The 12,964-nt window shown below is 44.2% G+C and overlaps 1 protein-coding gene across 1 annotated transcript in view; it reads left to right on the top strand.

The window, feature by feature from the left end:
- The window catches only part of Wdfy1 (WD repeat and FYVE domain containing 1), a 49,548-nt gene extending 45,062 nt beyond the window's left edge, over positions 1-4,486 (top strand). Inside the window, exons 9-12 of the mRNA XM_021169465.1 lie at positions 303-404; positions 1,880-2,010; positions 3,525-3,633; positions 4,292-4,486. Of these exons, the coding sequence (XP_021025124.1) occupies positions 303-404; positions 1,880-2,010; positions 3,525-3,633; positions 4,292-4,351 (402 nt within the window). The 3' untranslated portion in view covers positions 4,352-4,486. The remainder of the gene's footprint in view (positions 1-302; positions 405-1,879; positions 2,011-3,524; positions 3,634-4,291) is intronic.
- Positions 4,487-12,964: the final 8,478 nt, after the last annotated feature.

Raw genomic sequence — 12,964 nt, 5'->3', positions numbered from 1 at the left:
CGGGAGTCGGGAATGGGAGTGCACATCTGTAACTGTAGCACTTAAGAAGCTGAGGCAGGAGCTTTGCTGAAAGTTTCAGGCCAGCCAGACTATAGTGAGACCAACTCCTAAAAGCAACCAACCATATAAAAACAACAGCAGAACATCTAAACACCATGGGATTGATCATGGGAACCTCAGCTAAAATGTAATGTGGGATTTAAAAGAAACATGGAGTCCAGAACGTTTCAGAGCTCTGTGCTAACGTCTGAAAGGCCAGTGTAAACGTGTAGATGTTGGCTTTGCCTCCCTGCTGCCCCCAGGCTCCTCAGTGGTTAGAAAGCGACTCCTGTCAGAAGTGTGAGCAGCCCTTCTTCTGGAATATAAAGCAGATGTGGGACACAAAGACGCTGGGCTTGAGGCAGGTGAGTAGCCAATGTTTGTTCTTCTGGAAGAATTTTGCATCTCATTATTTTTATCGTTAATTCGAATTTTTAGAAAATCATACTTGCCGGGTGGTGATGGCGCACGCCTTTAATCCCAGCACTCGGGAGGCAGAGGCAGGTGAATTTCTGAGTTCGAGGCCAGCCTGGTCTACAAAGTGAGTTCCAGGACAGCCAGGGCTATACAGAGAAACCCTGTCTCGAAAAACAAAAAAAAAAAAGAAAAAAGAAAATCATACTTTGTTCTTACAAATGTGGTTCCTCCTCTATTGTTTTGTATCACGGCCATGTGACTGACAGTGAGCATGACCAAGTTGGGCCTGTATAATACACCTGGATCATTTTCATTAAGACTTTCTCAAATCCCTTCATTTTTCTTTTTAACTGAGAAACTTGCCCCCAGTACCCTTACTGGTAGCACTGGGTACTCATACGATGCCTAAGTCCTGCTGTGAAATGCATCTGGCTGATCATGATCGTGAGAGCATAGTGATCATTCACCATTGGTGAGGGATTAGCCTAGCATTTGTGTGTGTCACTAACTTTGCTTTGCTTTCACTCAAAGAGCTGCTCGTCAGTAAAGCCCCATCCAGCCTGGCAGCCAGTACTGGGCTTCTGTTATTTCTTATTACCCAGAAATGCCCAGAAATGGCTGATCCTGTGTGATGCTTCNCCCCCCCCCCCCCCCACNCCCCCGCGNTTTTTTTTTTTTTTTGGTATTTTTTTCGAGACAGGGTTTCTCTGTGTAGCTCTGGCTGTCCTGGAACTCACTCTGTAGACCAGGCTGGCCTCGAACTCAGAAATCAACCCTCCTCTGCCTCCCAAGTGCTGGGATTAAAGGTGTGCGCCACCATGCCCAGCTGTGTGATGCTTCCATAGCAGTGAACACCACATTATAGTTGGTGAAGTATTCCTTCTAAAGAAAACACCGAAGAGTAAATTTTATTCTTATGCATTAATAATTAGTAGGAGAGAGAGAAACAGATAGATAGATAGTCACTAAAGGGTTAGTGGTTAAGGTCTGCTACATTCAGTGGTAATAATTGCAGTGTTCTGGAAAGTTCTGGAGCTTATTTTCTGAATCAAGAGTTTGCAAAGCCAAAAAGAACATTAGTCCTCCGTAAAGACTATTTAAAACTTTAACTTTAAAGTTTTTAACTTTAACTTTTTTCTTTGAAGGAGGAATAGGTTTTTCTTGCCAGAATCTCCAGCGACTGGGTTCCTAAAAGAGCTTGAGTTTGGTTTGAATAGTGCTGCTCTTTGTGGACCAGACAGATATAGCTGTTGTCCCCAAACAAGGACATTTTTATTTGAAGACCCTGGCCTACTGGGACATTTCCTGATGTGTGTTCCAAGTGTCAGTGATGATGCAGTGGGAGCTGGGGTCTATCTAGTACATTCTCCCCGAGTTTACAAGAATGCAAAGCTAACTCCTGTCTCCTCCACCGCCCTGGCAGCATCACTGCAGGAAGTGTGGGCAGGCCGTCTGTGGGAAGTGCAGCAGCAAGCGGTCCAGTTACCCCGTCATGGGCTTTGAGTTCCAGGTTCGAGTTTGTGATTCCTGTTACGACTCCATCAAAGATGAGGAGTGAGTGCTTGCTGGTCTTCATCTTACTGCATCCTGCCCTCTGTCTGATGGGAATCTGCATATGGGTAGCCCGAGAAAGTTCTAGAGAGATTTCTACCCATATGCTTATCTCTTTGGAATGTTTCTTCATTTGTTTGTTTTTAATTACATTTTTTTGTGGGTGGGTTGGGCCAGTGTGTGTATCACAGCTTGTGTGTGGAGGTTCAAAGACAACTTGTGGAGTCTCTCCTTCTACCCTGTGGTTCTTAAGGATCAGACTGGTGGAAAAGTGCCTTGCCTTGCCGAGCCATCTCGTGAAGCCACATGACCCGTTTTTAAAAAGAAATTTCTGTCCTACCTTTGTGACACACACACTCTTTATCTCAAGCTGCCTCACTGGCTGGGACAGATTTTTTTCCCAAGTACCAATGAGGGTCGTTGGAGTAGTCCTGCAGCTGACAGCCCCATCCCACAGGGCTGTGCAGAGACAGGTCCCTGTGTAAGTAAGTGGGCAGCAGCAATTGAGCTGGCCGACTTTTGTCCACTCATGCCAACTCAGTTACGGGAAAGACTGGAAAGACCTGTGTTCTTTCTTCAGATGGTCTTAGATAACTTCATCAGATGTTTCCTGATGTGGACAGATCCTTTGGGAGAAAATGGCTGTTATTTTTCCCTTCTCCTGAGCCATGGCTGCAGTAGCAGAGGCCTGTGTCCCCACCCATGACAGGGAAAGTCTTTTTTTTTGTTGTTTTTTGTTTTTTTTTTTTTTTATTTATTATATGTAAGTACACTGTAGCTGTCTTCAGACACTCCAGAAGAGGGCGCCAGATCTCGTTACAGATGGTTGTTAGCCACCATGTGGTTGCTGGGATTTGAACTCTGGACCTTTGGAAGAGCAGTCGGGTGCTCTTACCCACTGAGCCATCTCACCAGCCCGGGGAAAGTCTTTTTTTGTATCTTTGTTATTAAATGATTTCAGAAATATTTCTAATGTTGTTAAGAGCAGCAGCTTGCAAAGTGTGGCATAGTGCATTGCTGTTTTGTTTAGAATAAGGCCTATAGACAGATGAAGTAAAGCCCACTTTCCACTCAGAACCAAGGAGAGTCATAGATTGGAGGTCCGGCCAGTCCATGACGGGCCGTGAGCTAACAGAGGGAGGGCTGCGCCACGCCTCTGACGGTGGCAGATGCTCACTGGCATCATTTACTACATTAATCATTGCTCATGATCTCCAGTGCACTTCTTCCTTAGTGCTATGGGCCCATGGTTTTATGTCTGTGTACCAGGCTCTCCAGTGAAAGGAATACATTATTTTTATGCTGAGTGACTTAACCTTTTTGAGGTCTTGGCTTTGGGACCAAAGCCTCTATGGTTGAAACCTTTTGTACAGCCTTGTTAATTATAAAACCATTGCTATATTTTTAGAAGATAATGGTAACATTATTGTGTGTAAGCCATCTACATTGCTAAAAGATTGCTTCTCTCTTAGGCCTGGGTACAGTCGGCACATTTCAACTGTCTTTCTCTTTGTTAGCCGGACTTCTCTAGCAACATTTCATGAAGGAAAACATAACATTTCCCACATGTCCATGGACATTGCGAGGGGACTGATGGTGACCTGTGGGACAGATCGAGTTGTAAAGGTAAGCTGGCCTGTTAGCATCTCTGCTGAGATGGAGCTGTCCTCGGGCTATGAGCGGGCTTCAAGGCATTTCTAGTGCCATTGCCTTTGCCACTGCCTGTTCAAAGCCCTGAATGACAGAGCAGGTATTTGTGATTTCCTAACCCTGATGGGGACTCGCTGTGGGTGGGTGGTCATGATAGTTAGGGCTAGGTGTCTCTTGGAACCTGCGGATTCTGAGTTGGCCTGGGGGTTTCCCCTCCCATCTGTCTTGAGTCTTTGTTAGTCTATAGCTTTTCCTTTCTTCTTAGCTAATGTTCCTTTACATCCTATCATATTTGTGAAGAATAATCATATTTTTTAAGTTAAATTCTTAGATCACAAACAGAAATTGAAAGTAAAGCTTCTATACTTAGTTGAGTTGTAAAACAAATAGTTTATATTTTTATACAGTATAGTAAAACATTATTTTCAGGATTCAAAATGCTACCTGGAAGTGGTTTGTCGTTGTTGTTGTTGTTTCAGAGGTTTTTTTTTCAATGTAATTAGTAAACTACATTGCTTTATTTGTATATGAGTCCTAAGGAGGTTCTCTAGCCAAAAAAGACAAAGCTGTTGGTACTAACTGTTGAAATTAGACCCCATGATAAGTGTTTCTTCTCCATATGCCTTCCTTGTAGATATGGGATATGACTCCTGTGGTGGGCTGCAGCCTGGCAACTGGATTTTCTCCACACTGATCCCAGAGCTGGGTGATGTCTGCTACCCGTGATGCCCAACATCCTCCATGAATGGAGGCCCTTCATGTAGCTCAACAGCCACTGTCGGATAAATGGACATTAGACGCCTAAAAAACAAATCCATATTTTTTAAAAGAAAAAAATCTATATAAAGGTGTGTCTGGGGGTATTTGTGGAAATTATCTAAAAGATCTGTCCACAACGGACTCCTAAGGAGTAGAATTTCCTCAGCAAAACTGCCTCATGAACATTGAACCAATGGGTAAGGAGGGAACAGTGAAGGGTTTAGAAGGAAAATTTTTAAACGAAAAAGGTTAGTGCTTAGAACTTCTTAAATGCAAACCCATGAGCACACATGGAGTCTCCCGAGAAGGTCCTTGAGGCCCCTGAGAGTACTCAGATACACAACCAGGGGTTGGGGGAGAGCTTTCTGTCTTTCTTCAGGGGAGGTGGCCAGATGTGAGAAACCTACACTTGCCGTACAAATGTCCTCTACACCGAGTTACTGATAAACCTCATCAAGGTACCTGTTCTGTCAGGTCGTGTCCTAATCTGCTCTTGGGTTTGGCTCACTCTAGTTGTTTCTGTCCCAGCCAGTGTCCCCTGGGTGAACCTTTACAGCTGTCATATAACAAGACAGAACACATTCATCTCTTTCTCCCACACCTGCTCTGTGGACAAAGCTTTCTTTTATGGTGCTGATGTACAAGCCTCCTGACATTTTTTTGTCTTTGTAGCTAGTCATGACCCATGGCAAACTTAGCTACCACCATGGTGGTGATGCGTGCCAGCAGCCTACTCCATGGAACAGCCCAGTCTTGCTAACTGATACATTTGTTTGCAGTCCCAAGACTAAGCCCTTGTGATATGGTAGCAAGTTATGCCCCTCAGAAGTACTCTGGTGCTTCTGTATTATGTTGTAGCTGTGACCAGTGTTAGTCATGTGTCACAGAAAGAAATTGGTGGCCCATTGCTAAAATTATCAGTCAGGTCTTGTACAGTAATCCCTAGCCTGTAAATCACTTTCCTAGCATTTAGAAAAGCTGTTGTATGAAATGTGTTGTCCAATTTTTGGCCAGATTACCAAGAGATGTTTACGTGTGTTTGTGTAAACAGAAAATAGCACATGAACTATTCCAGTAGAACCGTGGGAGCCTGCTGCTTGCCAGTAGGAAAGGGCCTGCTGCTTTAAAGGATAAATAATGGCTACCCACAGCATCCGTTTGACTCTTGCTAATGGGTATTGATTTAAAATCTCACTGTAGCACTGTGTTGGATTACATCAAGATCAAGGCCACTCTGCCAAAGAGGACTAAGGCTTTATCACGTTACCAATATGGCTTACAAGGAGGGAAAAATATCTAACAGGCAGAAAAGCAGCGGGGCATGGTGGCGCACACCTTTAATCCCAGCACTCGGGAGGCAGAGGCAGGCGGATTTCTGAGTTCGAGGCCAGCCTGGTCTACAAAGTGAGTTCCAGGACAGCCAGGGCTATACAGAGAAACCCTGTCTCGAAACCCCCCCCCCAAAAAAAAAAAAANAGGCAGAAAAGCTATGGTTTCACAATGGACAAGACACAAACAATGAGGAAAGGAAAGGCAGCCAGGCATAATGGGCTCTGTATTTACAGAGAGCTCTTGACTTGAGAAATAAGACCAAAGGATGTTTTGCCCCCTTTATGTTTTATGTTGCGTCACTTTTAACTGCTGATTTTTCATTGGATTCCCCTTACACTATACAAGATGTGGATTGCTCCAGTGCTTTGGACAAGAGAGTGGGTAACGTTGTGAAACCACAATGTAGAATGCTCTCCTCGCTCTGCTTGGTTTAGCTCAGCCTGTGGTTCTGCCCACGCATGGGAAACAGACCATGGCAGAGTCATTGCCCTGTGGAATAGTGCTGAGCCAGGCGTGGGTTTATTTTCCTAAAAGCATTTGTAAAATGACTTTTGGATATCTGTGGTAGATCAAACTGAATATTCCCTCTCCTTTTTAAAGCCTCCTGATATAAAACCCTGTGCCCCATAGAGAGCATGTAGTGGTTGGTTTGAGCCTTTTAAGAGGCTAATAGAAATCAAGGAGGAAAAATTATATTTAAAGAAGAATTAGAGGGAGGGACCTTAGGAGGGAATGCAGGCTGTCTGAATGCACTTCGCTCCTCACTTGGGCCTGTGGTCACGTCTCCTTTCAAAAATGTGCTTGCCAGGCTCCCCTTATGTGTCACATGTCAGGTAGCAAAGGGGGCCATATTTTTTTTATAGAGGGTGAAGATTATATTCTCAAGTTCACTGACTAAAGGGACAATAAGGCTCAGGCTTTTTGCCTTATTTGGATTCTGTTGTTAAACAGATCACTTAAGAGAGTTCCTCAAGTAACAACTACTGTCCTTTCCATCCCCGAATTCTCAAGCTAATTTGTACAGACAGGGATCAAGAAGTAGAGGATGTTAGACAAGAGTCTTGAACTTAGATCTAGTATGTAATAAAGTGATGCCAAGTCTTTATTCTCAACATGTTCTTTAATGGTCCTTTATTAGTTGGTTCTAGTGATAGCAATAGGCCTGTACGTTGGTAGAAACCACTTCTTATTCACTAGATGTAACTGTTTGCTATGTCCCAGTTTTAACTTGCTGCCTAGTGGGCAGCAATAGACACTGTTGCTGTAGACTATGCTTTGTTCTCCCGCACAGTGATTCAGTTTGTTAACATCTATATTTATTAAACTTGTCAAAATTGATAAATAGAGTAGCAGCTCAGACCCAAGAAGATATTTTTGAAAATCAGGGTTTCATTAAAAGTACTTTCTAATGTCTCCTAAGTGACAAGAATCAAGTTACTGTTAATGAAGGTGATCTGCTCATTCTAAATGGGAGACTTAACAAATAAGTAATATATGCTGATTTCTGCAAGTGTCTGTTGCTTAGTTGTTAATTGTGAGCAGATTATTGAATGCCTCGTCTATTTTCTGCAGTTTACTACACAATAACTCTTTGAATAAGTTGAAGTTTAATCGTGCAACAAGTTTCTATCAGAGAACAATGTAAAGTATTTTACTCTGTAGCCTTTTTGTGTTTTTTGACTTGGGAAGCAAAAGGTGACATTAAGTAATTCAATTTGTCCTTGTACAACTGTGTTTCCATAGAGTAGGGTGCCTTGTGTATCCTAGAGACGCTGCAAATTTTTGTTCTTTCTACTTGTGGGTTCCATTTTTGTAGGCTTTTTTAAATTTTATTTTTAATTTTAGTTTTGAGAATACACATATAACAATAAACTATCCCTTGCTTGTTCCTTAATTTGTGTAATTTTGTTTGCTCTGGATAGAGCTCGGGACACATCTGTGTTTGTCACACTTACCTGTCATCCTGTGTGCTGGGCAAGTTACCTACATTATCTTGTTGAATTCTAGCATCACCCTTCAAGTTCATCTTCCATTTGCATTTACAGATGACAAAATGAAGAGTGAGTCTGTCTGACTTAAGAGCAGGCACCTTCTCCATGTGCCCTGTCTTACAGTGCTAGCATGTCATGTTGTTGCAAATGAGGAGTCTGTCTGTCTCTGTCCATGTGTCTGACTTAAGAGCAGGCACCTTCTCTGTGTGCCCTGTCTTACAGTGCCAGCATGTTATGCTGTTGCATGGGAGAGTAGGAGGGTAAGTGTGGATCTCTGCTGAAGTTTAGGAAACTTCTGTGAGTTACCAGTTAGTGTAGCTCGGGATAACTGCCCAGAGCTGCATAGAGAAGAGACATTCTGGTCCCAGCTCCTCTTCTGTGCTCACAGCTCAGCCTTGTGAGGTTACATGTGGGTGGTTCTAACCAGTCAGGTTACTGTGTGTTTCTCAAAACTAGATATGACTCCTTCCTCTCAGCATCAAAATATTTTTGTGATGGAATAGGAACTGGGTGTGATGACACATACTAGTAATTCCAACATTTGGAAATTCAGGCAGAAGGATCTCAACTACACAACTTGAGGCCAAACTAGGCTGCATGAAATCTGTCTCAAAAAGCAAACAGTAAAATTAGGTTCTACCAAATGATATGAAATATGGTGCTTTTAAAACAGTCTAGGGCTGGAGAGATGGTTCAGCAGTTAAGAGCACTAACTGCTCTTCCAGAGGTCTTGAGTTCAATTCCCAGCAACCACATGGTAGTTCATAACCATCTGTAATGGGTAATGCCCTCTTCTGATGTGTCTAAAAACAGTGTACTCACATACATATATAAATAAATCTTTTAGAAAAGAATAAAACAATCTAATCTACCATGCAGGGAAAGCACCATAAAACTTAACATTGTCTCTCTTTCCAATGTTTTCCATACATGGCCGAATTTCATTGCTGTGCACACTAGGCCCAGTATTTCTTGGCTCTTGCTGGAGTTGTGTGTCTGTAACTCCCTGAGATCAGCCTAGCAGTAGGGAAGAAGGTCTCATTGTAGATGAGGGACTCCTGTCACCACCATTTCTCCCACAGTGGTCATGGGAACACTTGGAGAATGGAGAGTGACTCCACCCTGTAGATCACATGTGCTCCAGACCTGAGGTGGACACACCACAAACAGGAAATACAGCTTCATTGTCTGCACTTACCAAGGTAGAGATGTATGTGATCTGGGGACAAGGGAGGTGGGTAGGGCAGTGTGTGTTTCAGTTACAACATCGTCTTGACTTTTATAGCACTATTTCATTTTTGCATTGTGAAATTATATTTTCACATTTCTGATAACTAGATTAGAGGAAGAATGGGGGCTGGAGAGATGGCTCTGCAGTTAAGAACAGCACCTGCATTATGCTACTCAGAGAGCATGAGGTTAGTTTGAGACTTCTAAGGGACCAACAGAAATCAAGGGAAATTTTTATATTTAAGGGAGAATTAATGGAAGGGACTTTAAGAGGGAATGCAGGCTGTCTGAATGCACTTCGCTCCTCACTTGAGCCTGTGGTCACGTCTCCTTTCAGAATGCACATGCCAGGCTCTGCTTACATGGCACACGTCAGGTAGCAAAAGTACTTTCTGAGATTCCCAGTAAGTGAGTTATTGTTAATGAGCACAATCTACAGATAGTTCTGTTATGCAGTTTTCCTCTAGCTGTTGGAAGGAGAGGAACTGGAGAGCAGCTCCTAAAAGGTGGGCTGTCTCCACAAAACCACGACACTGAAGGGAGAAGGCCCACGGCAGAAACATGTTTCTGGATTTACTGGTGTGAAACACCCCCACCACCACTCACACCACCAACACACACACACACACACACACACACACAGTTGTTGAGGCAGGGCTTCATGCAGCCCAGTCAGTCTGCAGACTCTATGGAGCCAACGGTGGCCTTTACCTTGGGATCCTCCCGCCTCTTCTCCCAGTGCTGGGAGCTTGTTGTAAGCCCTTCCCATGCTGTCTTCCTTTTAGGACCGTGTAGAACAGCTCCTAACCTTTTACCCAGGAGTCCTGCTCCAATCCCCAGTGAATCCCAAATTGCAGTTGTGTACTGAAAATATGGCGGATGTGTCCCAGGTGAGATAATAGTTACTGATAAGTAAAGTTGGGCAGGCTTGCATACATAAACCTGAACACAAAGCCTGTCAGCTGTTCCTTCAAGAAATATCCCAGCACTGGCCACCAAACAGCATCTGTCCCCATGTTCCAGGCCACTGCCTTCCTGGTTGTTCTACAGTCTCCTGGCTTCTGTCAGCCTGCTGTCAGAGCTAGCGCAGCGTGACTCAGATCATGCTAGTCTATAAGCCCAGCTCACAGCTCTTGTCCCATCACAGTATAAGTTCTAAAATGCTCTCATTATCCTCACCCCTCGATCTGTACACCTATGTCCTTGTCATCATTTCTCTAGCTCATAAAATATTATTTATTATTCACTTATTTATTGGCAGGGGAGACATGTGGGTGCCAAACTTGGCCCCGGGGCAGGTTTCTCCCCCGTCATTTGAGGTCCCAGGGATCGAACTCTGGTCCTTTGGCTTAGCAGTGACTGCCTTCATCCATTGAGCCATTTTGTCAGCACCAGCCTTCCCACCCACCCCACCCCATCCCACCCCACCCCCGCCAAGCCTCTATTATTAGAAAATTTGTGGATAATTTCATGAGCATATTGTCAGACACTGTGATGGTCGTTTGGCTGATGCTTTGAGGATGTGGTTAAGCGGTAGAGCACTCCCTGGCAAGTGCAGAGTGAGTTCAATCCCCAGAATATGCAGAGTGGATGGAGAGAAACTTGCTGTGCACTGACCCTTAACTACTTGATAAGTTGGGGCTGGAGAGATGGCTCAGCAGTTAAGAGCACTGACTGCTCTTCCAAAGGCCAAAGGTCCTGAGTTTAATTCTCAGCAACCACATGGTTTCTCACAACCATCTGTAAAGGGATCTGATGCCCTCTTCTGGTGTGTCTGGAAATAGCTACAGTGTATTCATATACAAAAAAAAATAAATCTTCAAAACAAAACAAAAACAACTTAGTAAGTTGATCAGTAAAGCACAACAGTCCATCTTTTTTTTTTTTTTTTTTTTTTTTTTTTTTTTTTTTTTTTTTTTTTTTTTTTTTTTTGGTTTTTCGAGACAGGGTTTCTCTGTGTAGCCCTGGCTGTCCTGGAACTCAGAAATCCACCTCCCGACTGCTGGGATTAAAGGCGTGTGTCACCATGCCCGGCACAACAGTCCATCTTTAAAGTAACAGTGCTGGTCCAGTTTGTGTCAGTCAGCTGCTCTGTGAAGTAAAAAAGCAAGTGATGTGAATTTACTCAGAGAGTGAGCATGGAGTGGGGCCGTTGGGTGGCTGTTTCCTCACAGCTGCCCTTACACCACCACAATTCCCTGGCACGTCACTGACACTTTAGCCAAAGGCTGGAAGTGGTATGAGATAGAGGTACAAGACAGACTGTGGTAAGCCATTGAGATTGTGGTAAGCCACAGAGGCTTTGGTGAGATGTTGGTTATCCTAAAACAGCAGAGTCTACTCTGGGGGGGGCGGGGGGGACTCAGCGGGAGGAGCCTTCTTACCATGAGACTGTAAGAAGCTGCCCTCAGTTTTATGTTCTTATGAATGCTGTTGTAGTTCCTAAGTTATTTCCACAGAATTTCAGACCTTCCTCCTATGAAGTGATGGTATCTCTTGTCTTCCCCATAAAAGAGCCCACTTCAGTGACTCACCAGACCAGCCTTGGTAACAGGTCTGGGAAACTGGGAAAAGATAAAACTATGTGGTTCTGAGGCTAAGTCAGAAAATGGCACCCAGTTCACATCTGTCTGTGGGAAAGCAGCTCCAGCTGCCAGCCGGCGCAAGTATCCAGCCTTGTGAGTGGCCCATCCTGAACATCCAGCACAGATGCAGCCAACAACATCTGGAAAATTATGAAACACTAGAAACACGCACAGCTGTGGGACCCTGCTCTCAGATTCCTGACCCACAAAAGTGTGGACAATAAAACAGACTTTGAAAGTCAGTGTTAGTGTGCTTTGTTACACAGCAGTAGTGTCCTGATACATGAAGCCCTGGTCTCCAAGCTCCTCACCAGGTTTCCAGCACGCAGAGCTGTCTGCAAAGAAAAGCTGCTGCCCCGAGGTGGTAGAACACAGGGGAGCAGCTCCTGCAGAAGGCAGCTCTTTTCTACCAGGGCCAGCTGAGGGCATGTTCTCCTTCAACTCCTTCCCTTTACCTTCCTGAGACCTGTGAGCTTTTCTTTTAACCGTGTTGGTTCCGATTTTGAACCAACAAGATAACTACATATTACTATATTTACTGGATATAGAGGTGCTGGAGGTCTACAGTGTTTTATAAAGTATGCACAGTGATTAGAGCAGTCAGAAAAGCTGAGTTACTGAGCTTTCCACAATGAAGCAACTGTCTCCTACATGTAATTTTTGTCTTTTACGCGTGTGTTTTTGTTGACACACAGTTCACTTGTTGAGAAAGCCTTGAGCAGAGTGAAGCTCCCGCTGTGGTGAGCTTCCATCCTTGCAGAGGGAAACAGTGACCCAGCAAATAGGTAACGTGCACAGAGTGCCGGAAAGTAGTAAGTGGGGAAGGAAGCAAACAAAAGGAGCCGCAGATGGAAGGCTCAGTGTGTGTGTGTGTGTGTGTGTGTGTGTGTGTGTGTGTGTGTGTGTAGGCAGCTTGCCAAGTTAAACTGTGCTCAGAGTGACACATGTACAAAGATTTTAAAGGAGGAGAGAACACAAAGCCAGAAACAAGGAAAGCGGTCCAGGGAAGAGAAAACAGCTCATGTGTGTGTTCAGCTTGCTCCCCAGAGTGCATGTGAATTAAGCCCAGCACAAGGTTGTAAGTGTACTTAAAACACTGAAGTTTCGTTGACTTTTTCTTAACAATTTAAAAACACTTGATTGCAAACTTCTCAGGCATGAACTCGGTTATGACAGTGTTGTGAGGTGATGTCAAAAGGCCAGACACACCTGGCCCTCACCGAAAGCTTCGTGTGTCTGGAGAGAAGCAGTGATCTAGACTGTGTGCAGCCAAAGAAGTGATGAGGAGGGGGCTGGTGAGATGGCTCAGTGGGTAAGAGCACCCGACTGCTCTTCCGAAGTTCAAATCCCAGCAACCACATGGTGGCTCACAACCACCTAGGTAATGAGATCTGATGCCCTCTTCTGGTG

The sequence above is a fragment of the Mus caroli genome, chromosome 1 (assembly GCF_900094665.2).
Source record: "Mus caroli chromosome 1, CAROLI_EIJ_v1.1, whole genome shotgun sequence".
In the NCBI taxonomy this organism is placed as follows: Eukaryota; Metazoa; Chordata; class Mammalia; order Rodentia; family Muridae; genus Mus; species Mus caroli.
The sequence above is the reverse complement of the archived record's forward strand: the minus strand, read 5'-3'. Positions and strand labels throughout refer to the sequence as shown.